Source organism: Salvia miltiorrhiza, chromosome 1 (assembly GCF_028751815.1).
Source record: "Salvia miltiorrhiza cultivar Shanhuang (shh) chromosome 1, IMPLAD_Smil_shh, whole genome shotgun sequence".
Classification (NCBI taxonomy): domain Eukaryota; kingdom Viridiplantae; phylum Streptophyta; class Magnoliopsida; order Lamiales; family Lamiaceae; genus Salvia; species Salvia miltiorrhiza.
Window position 1 is genome coordinate 34,260,798 of NC_080387.1, and position 19,122 is coordinate 34,279,919.

General features: G+C 37.1%; 3 protein-coding genes across 3 annotated transcripts; 2 read left to right on the forward strand and 1 right to left on the reverse strand.

Moving 5' to 3' along the window:
• Nucleotides 1–241: 241 nt before the first annotated feature.
• On the forward strand, nucleotides 242–3,634 carry LOC131021746 (vesicle-associated membrane protein 714). The gene is made up of 4 exons (XM_057951031.1): nucleotides 242–759; nucleotides 1,088–1,278; nucleotides 2,862–3,025; nucleotides 3,217–3,634. The coding sequence occupies exons 1-4, from the start codon at nucleotides 537–539 to the stop codon at nucleotides 3,308–3,310; spliced, it is 672 nt and encodes a 223-aa protein (XP_057807014.1). The 5' UTR covers nucleotides 242–536; the 3' UTR covers nucleotides 3,311–3,634.
• Nucleotides 3,635–6,116: 2,482 nt separating this feature from the next.
• Nucleotides 6,117–7,952, forward strand: LOC131021739 (capsanthin/capsorubin synthase, chromoplastic-like). Its single transcript, XM_057951021.1, has one exon. The coding sequence runs from the start codon at nucleotides 6,377–6,379 to the stop codon at nucleotides 7,859–7,861; it is 1,485 nt and encodes a 494-aa protein (XP_057807004.1). The 5' UTR covers nucleotides 6,117–6,376; the 3' UTR covers nucleotides 7,862–7,952.
• Nucleotides 6,359–10,023, reverse strand: LOC131021753 (extensin-like). Its single transcript, XM_057951039.1, has one exon. It carries the CDS (start codon nucleotides 9,641–9,643, stop codon nucleotides 8,237–8,239), a length of 1,407 nt encoding a protein of 468 aa, XP_057807022.1. The 5' UTR covers nucleotides 9,644–10,023; the 3' UTR covers nucleotides 6,359–8,236.
• Nucleotides 10,024–19,122: the final 9,099 nt, after the last annotated feature.

A 19,122-nucleotide genomic window follows, 5' to 3' on the forward strand; every position in this document is an offset into this window, starting at 1 on the left:
TCTCTATTTGATTTCACGAAAATCTCTATTTGATTTCACGAAATTCTTGCATTCATATTTGATTCAAAAAGTTTGATTTTTTTTATCTGTATAATATTTGTATAACAATTCTTGATATGAAAATCACGCATCAATCCATGTATGTTAATATACTCAATTTTTGATTGTTTAATTAATTAAGTGGCGATACATTTAATCAATTGTTATGCATGTTGTCGCCGTATATATCAATTGTTATGCAATAATGCATCTAATCAATGTATTAATCAATTTTCTGTTTTCTATTAATCAATTGATGGCCTCTGTATAGTATATTATTAATGATTAACACCTTCGTGAAATATCTCAAAATCAAAATAAATAAAATAACAAAAATTCTCCGTTTCAGTCATCGATGAGAGCCCGCTGTAAGTGTATCAAAACTCTCCGCGACGGCAGCTTCTTCCTCTTTTGACTCGCCCGAACACCTCATCGCCTCTGCGTCGGAGCTCAACAATCAGTAATCGCGTTTGTAAAATTTCAGTCGGAATTTGGGGATGGCGATTCTTTACGGCGTGGTGGCTCGCGGGACGACGGTGCTGGCGGAGTTCAGCGCCGTGACGGGGAACACCGGCGCGGTGGTACGGCGGATACTCGAGAAGCTCAGCGAGACCGATTCGGCCGAGTCGCGGCTCTGCTTCTCTCAGGATCGCTACATCTTCCACATCCTCCGCTCCGATGGCATCACGTTTCTCTGTATGGCCAACGACACCTTCGGGAGTAAGCCTCCGTTCCCAAATCGAGTGAATTTATTTTTTAATTTTGTGGTTCAGGGTTTAATGCGTTGCTGTTCCCTGCCTGGGCGTGAATTAGGTTGTCATACTCATATCGATTTTAGGGTATCGTAGATGCTGAATTTTTTAAACTACACTAGGTGATGATGTATTGTAGATTTGCACAGCGCTATATGATTTTGTGTTTATGAAATTGATGTGTTGATTTAGTTGGACTTTACTTGTATGCTATGGAGCAGTGAGGAAGTATTATGTTCATCTATGATTCTGTGTTCATTTGAAACTTGGTTGAGTAATGTAATGCTTTGATGCAGGAAGGATCCCATTCTCGTATTTGGAGGATATCCAGATGAGGTTTATGAAGAATTATGGGAGAGTGGCTCCTTATGCGCCTGCATATGCTATGAATGATGAATTCTCAAGAGTATTGCACCAGCAAATGGAGTTTTTTTCCAGTAATCCTAATGCGGATACGCTAAACCGTGTTAGAGCAGAAGTTAGTGAGGCAAGTATTTATCATCTTCATAAATAAAACGAAAATCTGCAAAGATTATACATCTGTGTTTCATTATTGGATTGCCATGTAATGAGGTGGTTGTGTGTTTTAGGTATGTCATAAAAGATGTTTCTCATCTCATCTATTAGGAAGCCAGCTGCATTTTTGTTATGAATGTTAACTGCATTTCGGTTTCAGGTTTTGATTAAATTGATTTATTTGTTTATACCTGATTTTCTGGTTATGGTCCTGAAGTGTGTTGCATTTTGATTTCGATTTTCCAGTTGTCCTTGTTTCAATTCAATCGTGAGTATGTGCCCTTAAATCTACAATATGATGGATGGAGAAAAATGAGTAATGGTATTCTGATACTTTTGGCTTGATAAAAATTGCTTTTAGATCCAATAGCTTTGGCTGCTTTTACCTTCTGAACTATGGCTTTTATTTTTTAGGTACTGTGCCACAAAATATGGAAGCAATAAGAAACTTTTTTTGCTAGGTGTCAAAATATAGTCAAGGCTAAACAACATTTATGATGTAATTTTTTCCTTCTATTCTAAAAAAATGTACTTACATGTGCTATGTGTAAAAAGTTGTTATTTAGCAACACCATTGGTCTGTTTTTTTTTTCTTTCTTCTTTTTCTTTTCACATGGTTTGTCTTCGATCGTTTTATATTTCTTCATGGATCATTTTGTGGATATTTATTCACCAAATACAATAATTCTAAGGATAAAAGTATAAAGTATAAATTCTATAGATGTTTGTTCTCAATGAGAGGATCTCATCCCCTTAAGTGCTTAATGGGAAATAAGTGTTAGTTCATCCAAAACAATTAGAGGGTGTTTGACTGAGTTTATAAGCTCTTTAAAACAGCTTATAAGTTGTTTAGGAGCTTATAAGCTCCTTCAAAGTGTTTGGTAAAATAAGCTCCTAAAGAGTTTATAAGTTGTAAAATTAAGCTCTAAGAGCTTGTAAGCTCCCCCCAAAAATAAATTCCTCTACCCCAACTTGTTTTCTCATTTTCTTATAAGCAACACTCATTTTACAAAAATAACTCAATTATGACATTATATATCATTCTAATTTCATTTCTTTTCGATTTTTTTTCTCAATCTCTCACTAAAAATTCTCTTTCTAGCTTATAAGCTCAATTATCCAAACACTTTGACAACTTATAAGATCTTAAGAAACTACATCTTATAAGCTCTTAAAACATCAAGAGCTTATAAGCTCTTTAAAATAAGCTTAGCCAAACACCCTCTTAGTAGGAGAAGTCAAGAAAGATCTCAAAGTTTCTAAAAATACTTGTCAAATAATACATCAACTGATGTCCAAGCTGTATGAAATCCAGCTTTTAGACATGTCTAGGCTAAATGATACCCAATGTTTCTTTTTATAGCATGTCTGCATTTTTTTTATGGCCATCTTATATCAATAGTTTGTGAATTGTGATCAGGAGTGATATATGAATTCAGAGAAATTCCATTATTCTTCTATTAATGTATATATGATATGCTTCTTGTTGTGTATGTCAATCTTCCTCATCCTTGTTATTGCACTACTTGTCATGACACCTTAATTTGGGTTCAGGTACGCACAATCACGGTGGACAACATTGAGAAGATTCTAGAGAGAGGTGACAAGATTGAACTTCTCGTTGACAAAACAGCAACCATGCAAGATAGTGCATTCCACTTCAGGAAACAATCAAAGCGCCTTCGTCGAGCTCTATGGATGAAGAATGCCAAGCTACTGTAAGTTTATGGTTCTGTCTACCACTCTATTGAGTCAAGTTTGCATCTTAAAAATTTACAAGCTTCTTTTTTCAGGTGTTAGTTACAGACGATGAATTCTTAATCTGTTTAAGCAAAGTAGCTGTGTGTGTCATTTATTGTTGAACTCTTTGGTTCATGGCTATTGACTTAAAATATTGTGTGCTTCACAGGGCCTTGCTGACGTGTTTGATTGTTCTGCTCCTGTACTTCATAATTGCGGTTGCATGCGGAGGCATCACTTTACCTTCTTGCCGATCAAAATAATCAATTGTGGTCTACATTGGGTGATCCTGTTGAATCCAAACCATGACAGCAAAATCTTCAGGTGCCTTATGGTTGCTTCTATCAGAATGCCTATGGAAAATGTGTCGTTTCCAGATAATTTTACTTGATTTATGCTGTCGTGGCTGTAAAGTGGTGTGATGCACAAGCATGATAATATCTAGTATATCTGTGATGCAGTTCGCTTCCTCTTATTCATGTGTCTACATAAATTGGTGGTCTTTTTCGATTGCGTGTGATGTATCTAGAAAAGAACAGAGAAAGCCTACAGAATAAAATATAATAAGAGGTCTACTTGTTTGTGAATATGGTGGAACTGAATTTCTTGAAATTCATCTTAGCAGAACTTCATAATTGGATAATCAGCTGGTTTGAAATATAAGGCTTTCATTTTATTTGTGCAATTTTGTAGGGGCTGATCTATATGTGGAGCTAAATTTAATGTCAATTAGATGAGATGGAGAAGTGCATGTTAAAGGAATATGTGAAATTATGACATCCTAAGTAGAGGCAATGTATAGACTGTAGAGCATATCTGGATATTGGCTGGGAGATTTATTACTGGATAGAATTTTAGAGGGAAATTGTTGCAGTAGTAACAGATTTTTTTAAAATATAGATAACGAGTGTTTTTGTTTGGTAATGCGATTAAGCAAAGACTGTAGCCAAACTCTTTGTCTCAAAAAATTTATCTTTTCAGAAACACAATCGAACGCTTTACATTTGGTTTTGTGTTTGTATCATATTAATGGAAATTAATTTCAGCTTTTGAGAACAATCTTGTTATTACTACTATTTTTTTGAAAACTTACTCCTATTACTATTACATTTTGAATAATTGAAATGACCAATTGTCTAATTGAGCCTCATGAGGTTTTAATTAATAGCAAGGCATGTTTATTTCATGCAACATTTAATTATCTAATGCAAATTCATAGCATAACAATCCTACAGTTTTAAACGTGTTCCATATCCCCCCACCAAAAATAGAAGCGTTGTTTGGCCTACAACATATGAAATTCGTATATTTCAATTAACGGACAGCTGGGCAGTTTATACATTTTCTAAATGAAATTCATATATTTCAATTAATCCACAGCATGCGCTAAACAATTTTATTTGGGTTAATTGCATGTAAATCTATAACGTTTTCTCAAAATTGATTTTTGCTCTTAATTTAAAAAATCTACTTTTAAATGCATAACCTTTCGTTTTTGTCTCAAAAATTTTTCGGTGACCAATTTTTTCTCACGTCGGTGTCGGAAATGACACGGTGGCACATTTATGATGTGTGGAAAAAAAAATCCACATCATCTTCCCCAACCTCCCCCATCCCAAACCCTAAGAGAGGTGGGGGATTTTTTTTTTTTTTTTTTTTTTTTTTTTTTTTTTTATCCACATGTCATAAATATGCCTAGGTGTTAATTCCGGCTGCCACCGTGTCATTTTCGGCGCCGGCGTAATAAAAAATCGGTCATCGGATAAATTTGAGACAAAAACGAAAGATTATGTATTTAAAAGTAGATTTTTTAAATTATGAACAAAAACCAATTCCGAGAAAACGTTATAGATTTACAGGCAATTAACCCATTTTATTTTATCTTTAGAGGGCGTTTGGCTAAGCTTATTTTAAAGAGCTTATAAGCTTTTGAAGCTTATAAGATATGATTTCTTAAGAGCTTATAAGCTTTTTTTTTTTTTTTTTTTTTGATCGGGCAAAGTCATGTTAGATGTTAGTAGTTAGTTCCCCATCCACTCCAAGTACCACCTTATCTCTCCCATTCACCAAATTCACCTTATATCTCCAATCTCCAATTCGCTCCCAAGAGGGATCGAACCCGGGTCACTTCACTTAAGTGAGGACCTGGTGGCCAGTGGGCTAAGCCCCCTGGTTCTTAAGAGCTTATAAGCTATTAAAGTGTTTTGGTTATTGAGCTTATAAGTTAGAGAGAAAAAAAATTATTAGAAAGAGAAAATTGAATAGACATAAAATTAGAATGATAGTATATGATGAAAATAAAAAATTATAGTTAAATAATATTTATAAAATAATTGTTAAATATAAGATTATGATAAAATAAGTTAGAGATAGAAAAACTCATTTTTTGAAGATCTTATAAGTTTTTAGAGCTTATTTTTAAAATTTATAAATCGTATAAAAGCTTATTTTAATAAATAGTTTGAAAGAGCTTATAAACTGTTTTAACAATTTATACGCATTTTTTAAAGAAGTTATAAAATCAACTAGACACCTCCTTAATCTTTCTAAAAGAACGGCCGCCCCACAGCGGCCCAACGTTCTGTTCATTTAGGATTTGCCGATTATAACAATAATCATGGGGCCAGACGGCTTTTTTGGGGGGGATCACTGTGATAATATGAGGATTCAATCTAATAACCGTGGTGACAATAACGAGAATTGCTAGTATTAAATTATATAAAATTATAATCCATAATCATACGAATATCAATATGATTCTTGGACGAGACATAAAACGAATTAAAATATAGTAGGCTCTTATTCTCTCAAACATCTTTTTAAAAGAAAGTGATGTGGATTTAATAAAAATTAGATGATGATGTGGATTTAATAAAAATTAATTGTGTATTTGATAAATAGAGAATGAGTTCTACAAAAAAATGAAGATTGTAAAAATAATAATTAGTAGAATTATTTTTAAAAATAGATTAAAAAATGTTTTGCGAGGAACTAAAATAAAAAGAAAGAAATATTTTTGAGAGAGGAGGAAGTATTAAACGCAATCATTCAAATTCAATAGAGTAGTTAATTAAGATAATTAGGGGTATTTTCTCAAAAAAAAAAGTTAATTAGGAGTAGGTTTGCCGATGATGGCCCACCAATTGGTAGAAATGCCAAATTTTGTTTTCAAGAGCATCAATTTTCATCAAATTTCGGGTCATTTTCTGGGATCCTCTCTGTTCAGTTAGTTAAAGATTCAATTTTGGCAGCATTGAATTCTTGTGATTCTTTTTCTGCATATTTAGTTCAAGAACCTGTTTTATTTGCATTCTCTCTCTGTCTCTCTCATGGCGTCTCTGCTCAATCTCACCCCATCACCCCTGCTCTCCACTTCAAACCCATGTTCATTCCCAGCCAAGACTCCAACTTTGCATCCAATCCCTTACACCCATCTCAGAAAAAATCCCCAAACAGCTCAAAGCAGCAAGTTCGACAGCTTTCTTGATTTGGAACCCAAATCAAAACCGGAGTCTTTGAATTTCGACATCCCCTGGTTCAACCAGGCCGACCGCTCCCGGTTCGACGTCATCGTCATCGGCGCCGGCCCGGCCGGTCTGCGGCTGGCCGAGCAAGTGGCCCGACGCGGCATCAAGGTATGCTGCCTCGACCCTTCCCCCCTTACCATGTGGCCCAACAACTACGGCGTGTGGGTTGATGAGTTTGAGAGCTTGGGATTAGAGGATTGTTTGGATGCTAAATGGCCCATGACTTGTGTTCATATAGATGATCGAAAAACCAAGTATTTGGACCGTGCTTATGGTAGAGTCAATAGGAAAGACTTGAAATTGAAATTGTTATCTGATTGTGCAACACATGGTGTGAAATTTTATAAAGCTAAGGTTTGGAAGGTGAATCATGAGGAGTTTGAGTCCTCAATTTCTTGTGATGATGGCATTGAATTGAGGGCTAGTTTGATTGTTGATGCTAGTGGCTTTGCTAGTGCTTTCACCGAGTATGACAAGCCGAGGAATCCAGGCTTTCAGATTGCTCATGGCATTCTTGCTGAGGTTGATGAGCATCCCTTCGATTTGGACAAGATGGTGTTGATGGATTGGAGGGACTCTCATCTTGGAAACGAGCCATATCTACGTGCTAGCAATGAAAGATTCCCGACCTTCTTGTATGCGATGCCCTTTGATTCGAACCTGGTGTTTCTTGAGGAGACGTCGCTGGTGAGCAGACCGGTGCTGTCTTATGCAGAGGTGAAGAGGAGGATGGTGGCGAGGCTGAGGCAGCTGGGGATCAGGGTGAGAGCCGTGGTTGAGGATGAGAAGTGCTTGATCCCGATGGGGGGGCCCCTCCCGCGGATCCCCCAGAGTGTGATGGCGATTGGGGGGAATTCAGGGATCGTGCACCCTGCTACTGGCTACACGGTGGCTCAGACAATGGCGCTCGCCCCTGTGCTTGCGAGGGCCATTGCTGAGTGCCTTGGCTCGACCAGGATGATCCGGGGGGCTCCCCTTTATCAGAGGGCTTGGGATGGGTTGTGGCCTGTGGAGAGGAGGTGTGTGAGGGAGTACTACAATTTTGGCATGGAGACGTTGTTGAAGCTCGATTTAAACGGGACGAGGAGGTTCTTTGATGCCTTCTTTGAGCTTGATCCTCACTACTGGCATGGCTTCCTTTCCTCAAGACTCTCTCTTGGTGAGCTTGTTTTGCTGGGGTTGTCCCTCTTTAGGCATGCTTCAAATCCTACTAAGTTGGATATGGTTACAAAATGCCCTGTGCCCATGGCTAAAATGGTGGGGAGATTGGCCCTTGAAGCCATTTGATGTGAAATAATTGTAGTTTTTTTCTTTATGAATTTATACAAATGGTTCTTGATTATCTGTGGTGATATAAGATTTTTTTTGTTCTGTGAAATTTGTAGTTTCTTTTGTTATGTGTTATTGGTGTTGTTTAATTGCCAAGTGAATATTGTCATGTGTTAGTGTCATACATTGATGAAAAGAGATGCAAGCATTAACTTTTATATATCGGATTGAAATGTGTTAAAGATGTTAGTCATTGAGGATTGTAGCCATTAAATAAAATTTCGATATATGATTGAAAAGGTGAGTACAATACAACTTGAAAAACAAGGGAAATATAAATATGCAAAAACAACATTACAAAGCTACTGGTAAAAGCTTAATTGTCAAGATTGCTCATGGAGATGGTGGCGATGGAGGAAAGCCATATGACGGAATAGGCAGCCCGGGTTGGCAAGTAGGTGTTGATGGTGATGGATTGTAGTCTGGAGTTGGTGGTGGAAGAGTTGGAGGAAGTGATGGTGGAGTTTCTGGTACACTTGGTGCCGGATTGTAAACCGGAGATGGTGGAGATTGATAGGTTGGTGTTGGGGGTGGTGGATTATAGACCGGTGGAAGAGGTGGAGGAGATTGATAGGTTGGCGTTGATGGTGCCGGAGTCGGTGGTGGAAGAGTCGGAGGAAGTGATGGTGGAGTTTCTGGTACACTTGGTGTTGGAGTGTAAACCGGAGATGGTGGAGATTGATAGGTTGGCGTTGGTGGTGGTGGGTTATAAGCCGGTGGAAGAGGTGGAGGAGATTGATAGGTTGGCGTTGATGGTGGTGGACTTTGTGGTACACTTGGTGCAGGGGTGTAGACCGGAGTTGGTGGTGGAAGAGTTGGAGGGAGTGATGGTGGAGTTTCTGGTACACTTGGTGTGGGAGTGTAAACCGGAGATGGTGGAGATTGATAGGTTGGCGTTGTTGGTGGCGGGTTATATACCGGTGGAGGAGATTGATAGGTTGGCGTTGATGGTGGTGGATTTTGTGGTACACTTGGTGCAGGGGTGTAGACCGGAGTTGGTGGTGGAAGAGTTGGGGGAGATTGATAGGTTGGCGTTGGTGGTGATGGTGATTGAGGCGGGGTTTTTGGTGGAGTCGAGGGAGGGTTGTAGGTCGGAGTTTTGGGTATGTGGTGGTGATGGTGGTGGTGGTGGTGAGGAGGATGAGGTTGAGGTGTATAAGGTGGTGGTGGTGACGGACTAGGTGGAAGAGGGCTATACGTCGGAGGAGGGCTTTGTGGTGGTGGATTATAGACCGGAGGAGGTGATGGTGGTGGACTTTGGGGTACACTTGGTGCAGGAGTGTAAACCGGAGTCGGGGGAGACTGATAGGTTGGCGTTGGTGGTGGAGTCGAGGGAGGGTTGTAGGTTGGAGTTTTGGGTGGTTGGTGGTGGTGGTGAGGAGGGTGAGGGTGAGGGGTATAAGGTGGTGGTGATGGACTAGTTGGAGGAGGGCTATAAGTCGGTGGCGGGTTTTGTGGCGGTGGAGAGTAGGTGGGGAAGGGCGGAGGAAGAGTTGGTATGGCCGGAGTGTATGTCGGAGATGGCGGTGGCGCATAGCTGGGAGTAGGAGGAGGAGGCGCGGTGGTGTCCGGCGGTGGTGGATTGTCATATGGTGGAAGGTGAAATGGAGGCAGTGGGTTGAAGTAGTGTTTCCAGTTTGGCCATTTCAAATGGCAAAATGGATTTGTTGCAGTAACAAAACCAGGCAAGATCACAAAGACTGCAACAATGAGATTCAAGAAAACACTCACAAATCTCATGATGAAGAAGCCCTGATTTTACTGCAAAGCCTTGTTTATGGCATTAAAATGTGACATTTTTGAGCTGCATTTATAAGGGGTTAGAGCATTGATTTCAAGAATTCGTGTCGATGTAAAATTTGGTGATGAAAATGGCACTTTCTGCATGGCTTTGCACAACTGTGAAAAATGGTTGAGCAAGATTGTCTTCTACATAATTATGTTTAATTTCTTTGAGGATTTTACAGTTCATCATTTTCTCATTTGACACTCGGATTCCTTTATTACAGTTGTTAAGGGTCTTACTTTGTTGCATGTATTAGTAAGCAGATTTATGTACAATTGTTAACATGTTTGCTGCTGACTTTACTACTAATTATTTTGAGTAAAGTTAATTAATTATCGAGCACAAGATTTGATTCTATATTTGGAGTCAGTTGGAGTATTTGAGTGTGTGATTTTGTCCCTATCTTCATATGCATTTACACCTTATTGGTAGGATTGATTCAATGGGATGTATTCAACATATGATTCGACATTAATCGGTTATGAATTTATTTGAGCTGATTCATAGTTGGAGTGGTTGGTCATGAATTAGGGGAATAGTGTTTAATTTTATTTTATTTTATTTACTCTTTCATTTAGAATCATGTGTGCATTATTATCTAGCTATTCAGATTCAGTGTATCAAAATTAGTGTCTTATTTATTTTCTTTCATTTTTTTTCCTTCAATTTCATTTTTGCATATTGTAGTTTAATTTTGTAATCAGTAATTAGAGTTTATTCGACTCAATTAAAATATACAATTATTCTCAATCCTTTAATTTTACTTTTATTAGTTAATATTTCATTCATCCACGAAAATTGTGGTGTGATTTGGGAGGACACGAATTTTAGTAAATGATTGGAAGATGTGTATTAACGTGAAGAAAATGACTTACCAAAATTGAATGGAGAAAAAGACTCATCAAAGTTAATGTGTTAAATGATTTGATTTTTTTTTTATAAATATCAAGTGTTTAAAATATTAAAGGAGGTGTACCAAAATGAAAACCCCATAATTTTTGTGGAAGCACGAAAAATGATAATAACACCGTAATTTTCGTGGATGGATGGAGTAATTCATTATTATGATTGATAAATAAGGAGTATAATCATTTAATTTCAATTTATTAAATATAATACATAATATTATAATAAATTTTATTTAAAAAAATATTATTATAATAACACAAAAACTCCTGTGAAACCGATTTCACGATGAAATCGACTTTTCAATGACACTACTTCAATATACACATGACCACCTGTTATAATAATAGTCAATAGATACATAATACTGACACAAAAAAATTAATGAACACTACCAGAACCGTTCACCTACCCACCGTGGGCATACATAATGTGCCCACCATTGATGTGGCAATCTTAATTAGAGTATGATAATTTTAATTAGAGTAAGATATGTTAATTCTCTTTTCAAATTAAAACTGTTACATCAGTGGTGGAAATATTATGCTTGCCCACGATAAGTATGTGATCGGTTTTATGAACACTAAATCCCATCTGTTTATTTAGTGCTAATATTTTACATATGACGAGATGCATTAGTGGAAGGGAATCAAGCTTCATAGTGTGGTAACAATTCCATCTAAAGATGTAGGGTAAATTTGATAGGTGTAACATGTAGCAATAGTACAGAAAATTAAAATCTGAAAATTGTAGTAGCCAAACTTTGCTCGACTCAATTTCGAATTTTATAGAAATTTGAGACTTAACTAGTAAATTTGGATAAATTGTTACATATTTATATACTGTGATAACTGCTAATGAAAAGGGTCAGTACAACTATATATGCTTTGATATTTTTTTTTACCTTTGTCAACTAAAAGTGGAATATTAGTTTAATGAGTAGATGACAAATCTTATTTATGGTATATTGGTGGCGGTTGAATAAGTAGAGTATTGCTGTAAATTACTCCCTCATCACAAAGAGTGTGTGGTGGAATTGATGGCATAAATTTTAATAAAATAGTTGAAATATGTAATTTTAGTGTTAAAGATAGTATTGAATTCATCAAATTGTAAAAGTAAATGGTGGGTAATTTGTAAATATTGAGTGTAAATAAGGTTTAAAGTATAAAGAGAGTTTCTAAAAGAAAAACACTCAATCTTTGTAAACGGACGAAAATAGTAATAAACACACAATTTTTGTGAACCGAAAAAGCATATAATACTCTTCCTGTTCATAAAAATAAGTCCTAAAAGCATCTTCAGCAGGGTGCAAACGCACGACTCAATCTGCCCCGCTTCGCATCCCACTGCGCCGGCACCCCCTTGGCTCAATCAGTGGCGGATCCAGAATTTAATTTTTGGGGTGCGCTACATAAACATAAACTAATACATTATGTACATTATTTAAATTGAAAATCATAAACTATTTCTTTCTCTTCTAATGACACACTACTAATATTTGAACCATCCAAATTCGTAACTTTTTCTTGAAGAAGATGTAGTACCTTTTTTTTAGATCTTATTTAGATGAACAAGGGATGATGAGACGATTTTTTATCCTCTAAATTTTTAGCTAATTGTTCTACAAATGGGGGTACAAATATAGAATTAAAAGTAATTTTTCAATTTTTATACATAATAATATTCTTTTTATAAAACATTTGAGGGTACAACTATACCCCCTTTGTTCTATACTAGATACGTCCCTGTCAATTGCCAGCTCTAAAATTCGCACTCGACTTTAAGGAAAAAGTGTGCGACGCGTGCTTGTACGTGCCTTTATTAAAAAAAAATAGATTTTTATTTAAATTTTAATTTTAATTAAATATAGTTTTATTTTTTTTATAGTGTACTACACATTGTAGAAAAGCTTACACACTTTGATGTGAGATTCAATACAAAATCAACTTAATGTAGCTTCTCTTTTTACAGTAAATTTACACACTTTGATGTGAGATTCAATACAAAATTAACTTAATATAGCTTCTCTTTTTACAGTACACTACACATTGTCGAGAAACATACTTTTTCCAATGTGGGATACAATATAAAATCAACTTAACGTAGCTTCTCTTTTTTTAGTGCACTACACATCGTAGAGAATCATATACTTTTTGATGTGGGATACAATACAAAATATTTTTCTTCAGTTCTTTCAACCTTTTACCTAATTGTTTATATAACTTTCTACATTAATGTAATTCAAAAAATTTAAATTTAATATAAATTTTTATTTTAAAATTCAATATTTATTTTAATTTTCAAATGCATTTAAATTAGATTAATGAGGTGAATTTGAAATGAAATTTCTGTATTAGTTATTGTAATGTTTTTTTAATTATTATTTTAATTAATATAATGTGGCAATTTTAATTTTAATGAAATGTTATATTTTAAATTTGAACAGTTAAATGAAATGAAATAGAAATAAAAAATTAGAGCCTCAATTAGAGCTCATGGTTGTGGAGTAGAGGCTTTAAGGCGGGGACCATCCTCTTAAAGTGGGCTAGCTGGAGACGCTCTAAGGGAAATTCAAATGGATTTTTAAGAAAAAGTTAGTTATTTATTTAGTGAGTAGAGAAATGGCTCTATAAGTTAAAAATACAAAAAATAGAGAGAGTTAGTGAGAAAAAGAGCCCTTCTATAATTAAAAAATGGTGGGTCCATGAATAGTAAAAAACAATTAGAACATATTTTTATGGACGAACGAAAATGACAAATTACAATTATTTTTGTAAACGAAGGGAGTATATCCTTTTTAGTATAAACTCTATTGATTTCAAATCGGATGAAAAGCTTCAACTTCATGATGTACATGTATTTCCTTTCATAATCCATACCCCACGTTGTTAAAATATGCAAGTTTTGTATTTATTTGTTTTAACTGGTATTGTTATAAATTTATGTGTTAATATATAAATATAGTCACTTTCATATAGTAAAATTAAATTTTAGCCTATGAAATAAAAACATAAAAAATTGGCCAGTTTTTGTGTAAAAGTACAAAATTACCCCTCACTTTAAAATTTTAAAAAATGGCCAGTCAAAAATACTCCCTCACTTCTCTCGCTCGCTCTCTCTCTCTCTCTATGCACTCTGACTTCTCTCACTCTCTCTCTCCCTCCCTCATTCCTTCTCTCCTCCGGCGAAGCGCCGCCGCTCCGATCACCGCCGCTCTTGCTTCGTCCGCCGCCGCCAGAACATCAAGGCTCGAGTTTCCAAGGAGCAGCAGCCGCTTCGCACTTCTCTCCCTCCCTCCTTCTTTCTCTCCTTCGGAGAAGCGCCGCCGCTCTCGCTTCGTCCACCGCCGCCAGAACATCAAGGCTCGAGTTTCCAAGGAGCAGCCGCCGCTTGCGCGCTTCGTCATCCAATCGCAGGCCCTACATTCTGGATCTCCAGTGCGTATATCAGATCTGTTTTTGTGAAGATTGAACGAGGCCTTCGTTCTGGATCTCAGCGATTTTCCGGCTTTGCCTTTGGCTGTTTCGATTTGGACGTTGATAATGGAACAACGTTGGACTTGAGGGATGCGTAGCGTGATTGGATTTGTTCCAATCTCCCCTGCAGCTGGCGTTTGAGCTTCGATTTGGAGTGGTTGAGTAGTGCATCCGAGAGCAGGAACTCGAGCTTCGATTTGCTGCCATGGGCGACGTGGAGCGAACCGTAAGGCGTGGTGGTGATCGCCGACGGCGAATCGCGGCCGCTGAGCGGCAGGATTAGGGATTTCTCGAGGTTGATGGCGTCGAATTGGGCAGGGTTTGATTGGGAGTTAATGAGGAGATTCTCGATGCATAAAAAACCCTAGTTACATATCTGAATAATTTTGGGGATTTTTGTCTTAATTCCTTGAAAAAAACTTTAGATTTGAGACGTTTGTGAATGATTTTCGTTCTAAGATCTGTTGAGATTGTTGATTTGGAGATTGAATGCTAAGATTGTTGATTCGAAGGAATTGTTGTATTTTGATTGTTGATTTAGAGGAATTGATGTATGTTGATGGTAGATTGAGTTGTTGTATTTTGGTGTTGTACAACAATTTTTTTAATGTTCTTAAATTCACAACCAAATTTATGAATTCACAATTTAATGTTCTTGAATTCACGACCACATTTATGAATTCACAACTAGATTTAAGAATTCACAACCAGGTCGATGAATTCACAACTTAATGTTCTTAAATTCACAACTAGCTCGATGAATTCACAACTTAATATTCTTGAATTTACAACCAAATCTATAAATTCACAATCAAAATAAATTACAATTTTAATTGTGAATTCAAACTTTAAAACCTCAAATTCACAACTACTTGAATTCACAACCAAAATAAATTCTAGTTGTGAATTAAATTCAGGTTGTGAATTCGACTGATTGTGAATTCACAACCAACATAAATCTGGTTGTGAATTAAATTTTGGTTGTGAATTCGTTTGTTGTGAATTCACAACCCAAAAATTCTAGTTGTGAATTAATTTTTGGTTGTGAATTCGACTGGTTGTGAATTAAATTTTGGCTGTGAATTCGACTAGTTGTGAATTCACAAACAAAAAATTCTGGTTGTGAATTCGACTGGTTGTGAATTCTCAATTCACAACCAGAGTGAATTCACAACCAAAAAATTTTGGTTGTGAATTCACACTGGTTGTGAATTGCGGGATTTTTTAAAGGGGTGATGTAAAGTGGCCATTTTTTTAATTTTTAATGTGGAAGGGTATTTTGGTAACAGTGGCCATTTTTAAATATTTTTATCTTAGTGGACAATTTTTTATTTTACAATATAAAAGTGGCCATTTTAAAAATCCACTCTAAATTTATTCGGGTGTAACCATGAGCTACATATTGCTCTTTCTTGTTTCCGTAACTATTTTCAGAAGAAATTTTTTTACCAGATTTTGAAATTAATTAAAATGATATTAGTATTATAATATGATAGGCATCAAAAGCAAAATCATAGTTAATAAAAAGATAATTAACAAAGTGTTGGGTCCTGGAGGGTTAACTGAACAGGTGTATATGGGGGGAAATACACCTGCAGGCTATTTTTCACGGATTGAAAACAAACAAACCAAATTTCAGTTAAAAAATGGTTGTAGACTGATACTGAAGTAACTTCAGTATTTTTTATTTCAGTCAAGTACAGAGCTTTAACTGATATTCGCGTAAGGCTATTTCTCAGCATTGGTATGCCTTTACACAAGAGATTGAACCAAAGCAAATAAAATTAATGCCTTCCCCATCGAATTAGAAAAACCCCTCGCCGGCGCGATGCTGGAAAAGATCGGCGCGATGCGAAGCTTCAACACTTGGTAATGAGCGAGAGGATGGAGGAAGGCGGTGATAGGCTTCCCAGCGGTAAACTCGCCGGAAATCAAGGGAAGCGGCGGCGAATATTTTGGGGATCTAGGGCTTTAGGCGCTGGCGGTAGGAACGATGACTCCACTGGCGTTGTTGGTGAGTCGGGGATACAGAATAGGGCGAGAAAGAGTAGTGGAGGCGCGGATTGAAGTCGGCGGCGAGGTTCGTTGTGTGTATGTTTGATGTCTCTTGTGTGTGTGTGTGTGTCTGTGAGAGACGAGAGAAGGGGGAGCAAAGGTAGGGACGAGGCGAGAACATAAAGGAGAGGGAGATGGGGGTAGCCGGCGGCGGCGACTTGCCGGAGCAGGTGACGGCGTGACAAGGGGAGGGAGGAAGAGAGAGAGACCGATGAGAGGGAATGAGAGAGAGTTTTTAGTTATTTTAAAAAGGGTAGAATAGAGTTTAATTTTCGGGATGGATTTTCATTTATAAAATGACATGGATTAAAAAAAATAGAATATAAAATGACATGGACTAAAAAATAGAATATAAATTACATGGTGGGATCCGGAGAGCCACGTCACATTTTTGGCGATCGGAAAATAAATGCCGGATATATTTGATAAAACCTTGATACTTTGAGCTAGGGTTTAGAGAACATTTTGAAACTTCTAGGATATTTTTTGATAAAGCGGGTATAATTCAAGGTTTAATATGATATTTATCCTAAAGCAAAAGAATTTATGGATGGACGGATGAGGTGATAAAAACATCATTATTGAGCATATAATTTCCTCCGTGTAAAAGGCGAGAAACAATTTTAGCATAAACCCATCTGAAAAGGTTTCATCGCTCCTAAATTTTCAAGGGTTAAGGTGCAGAAAGGCCCCTTAAGTAGATGCCCTTATAGCGTTTCACTCCTCTTACTCACTGTGTGTGCAATTTAGCCCCTAAAGTATCAAAAATCGAACATTTAACCCCCTCCGCCCTAACTCCGTCAGTCCACCGTTAGTCAAACTTTTTTTTTTAAAATTCAAATCCCTTCCTCCGGCGTCCGATGCTCCTCGAGAACGGCCAAGCAGCAGAATCGGTCGTCGAAGCCGCGCTGCCAGAATTCGGCCGTCGAAGCCGCGACACCAGGAGCAGCAGCTACTCTGACTCCCAAACCAACAGCAACATACAATCCAACCTCTCTCTCCTCACCCTCTCCTCCATCTCCCAAACCGGCCGCCGAAGCCGCGCTGCCAAAATTCGGTCGTCGAAGCCGCGACACCAGGAGCAGCAGCTATTCTGACTCCCAAACCAACAGCAACATGCCAACATACAATCCAGCCTCTCTCTCCTCACCCTCCCCTCCATCTGCCTTCGTTTTCTCATTTGGATTTGCAGCGGACTGGTTTGGAGATTCTTGCTCACCAGTTCTTGAATCTTGAGAGGGCAGATTGGATCTTAGTCCCAGTCCTCCATTGGCGTCATATGCCTCTCTGACGCCCTCCTCCGCCGCATCCTCTCCCTCCCCATCCCGCGCCCATTCCACGCCCTAATCTTCTTCGATGTGCACCAGCTCTACTCCAAACCCGAGCTCTCATTCCCCACAATCAAATCTGAATTCGCCCTTTCCAATCTAATAACCCTGATTTCAAATCCAAACTCTTCTTCTTCGAAATCGATTTTCAGGAATCCCAATCTTCCTTCGCCCTATTCGGCGTCAACTCCCTTCCCCACATCCGCCTCATCCCGTTGTCCGCATTCGACGCCAAGACGGATTCCATTCAAATGGATGCCGCCGATTACTCGAGACTGGCCGACTCCATGGTCGAATTCATCGAATCCAGAGCTAAGCTCACCGTCAGCCCCATTTTTGAAATTAAAATAAATTTCTATTAAAATTAAAAAAAAAAAGTTTGACTAACGGTGGACTGACGGAGTTAGGGCGGAGGGGGTTAAATGTTCGATTTTTGGTACTTTAGGGGCTAAATTGCACACACAGTGAGTAAGAGGAGTGAAACGCTATAAGGGCCTCTACTTAAGGGGTCTATCTGCACCTTAACCCAATTTTCAATTACTATGTGGTTGACGATGCAATAAATAACGTTTGACAAGAAGGAGTATTTGAGCATTATCCGAATGTGCTGTATTTGTAATAACGATGTGGAAACACATAAACATTTATTTTTTAAGTGTGTGACATAAATTAAAATGTATGTGATAGAATACAAGAGTGGCTTAAGATAGGAAATCGAATGACCACTCTTTTTAGTGCTATTAAGCGCATCTTTTGTAGGAAAACATTAAACATGTTCAACTATAATGCAAATAGCAAAAATTGCTCTAACAGCTACGGTAAACCACCTTTGGTATGTTAGAAACATGTCAACTTTTGAAGATGTACCATTCATCATCACGTACATAGTCTTCAAAATCAAGAAGGATGTGTACACTTACTTATACCAACACTTTCAAGTTGTCCATGTCATGTGGATATAGTCACCATCACATTATCAGGTACTATCATTCCTTAAACTCTTAATTTACATATTTGAGATAGATATTTTTCCCTGTGCAATGAGATACCCCTTAATAATTATATTTTTTGATAATAAAATATTGTTAGCTAGTGTTGTCTTTTATTTTGTTAATTCATGGTTTTTGTTAAGTTATGAAGGCTCTTCAAAAAATAATGAAAACTAAAATCCCTCCATAAGTTAGGTATACGACTTTATATATCTTATCTAATTCTAAAATCAAATCGTCTTTCTCACTACAAAATATTAATCGACTTGCCACGAAATTAGATACAAAAAAAAAAAATCGCCGTTGATTAGAGACAGAATAACGATAGAGGTTCAAGTTTGATAATGGTGACAAAACAACGATAAATGATTTGGAGTCGCCAATTCTATGATTGGTGAAAAGTTCATCTTCAAATTTTTTAGCGACAAATAATTTAAAATTTGAATGATTCAATCGATAGTCCGTCTATTTCATTTAGCGACATAATTGTTGAATTTTATGAATATTTTTGTTGTTGATCGCTGTTAGGTTCTCCCACAAATTTGCAATGTGAATTGCATTTCATAGTGATATAATCCCATAAAATTTTTATAATTGGCACTAAAATGCGTTGCAAAAAATTAAAAAAACAAACAAACAAATTAACAAAAACTTGTAATAATTAAGGAGATTCCAA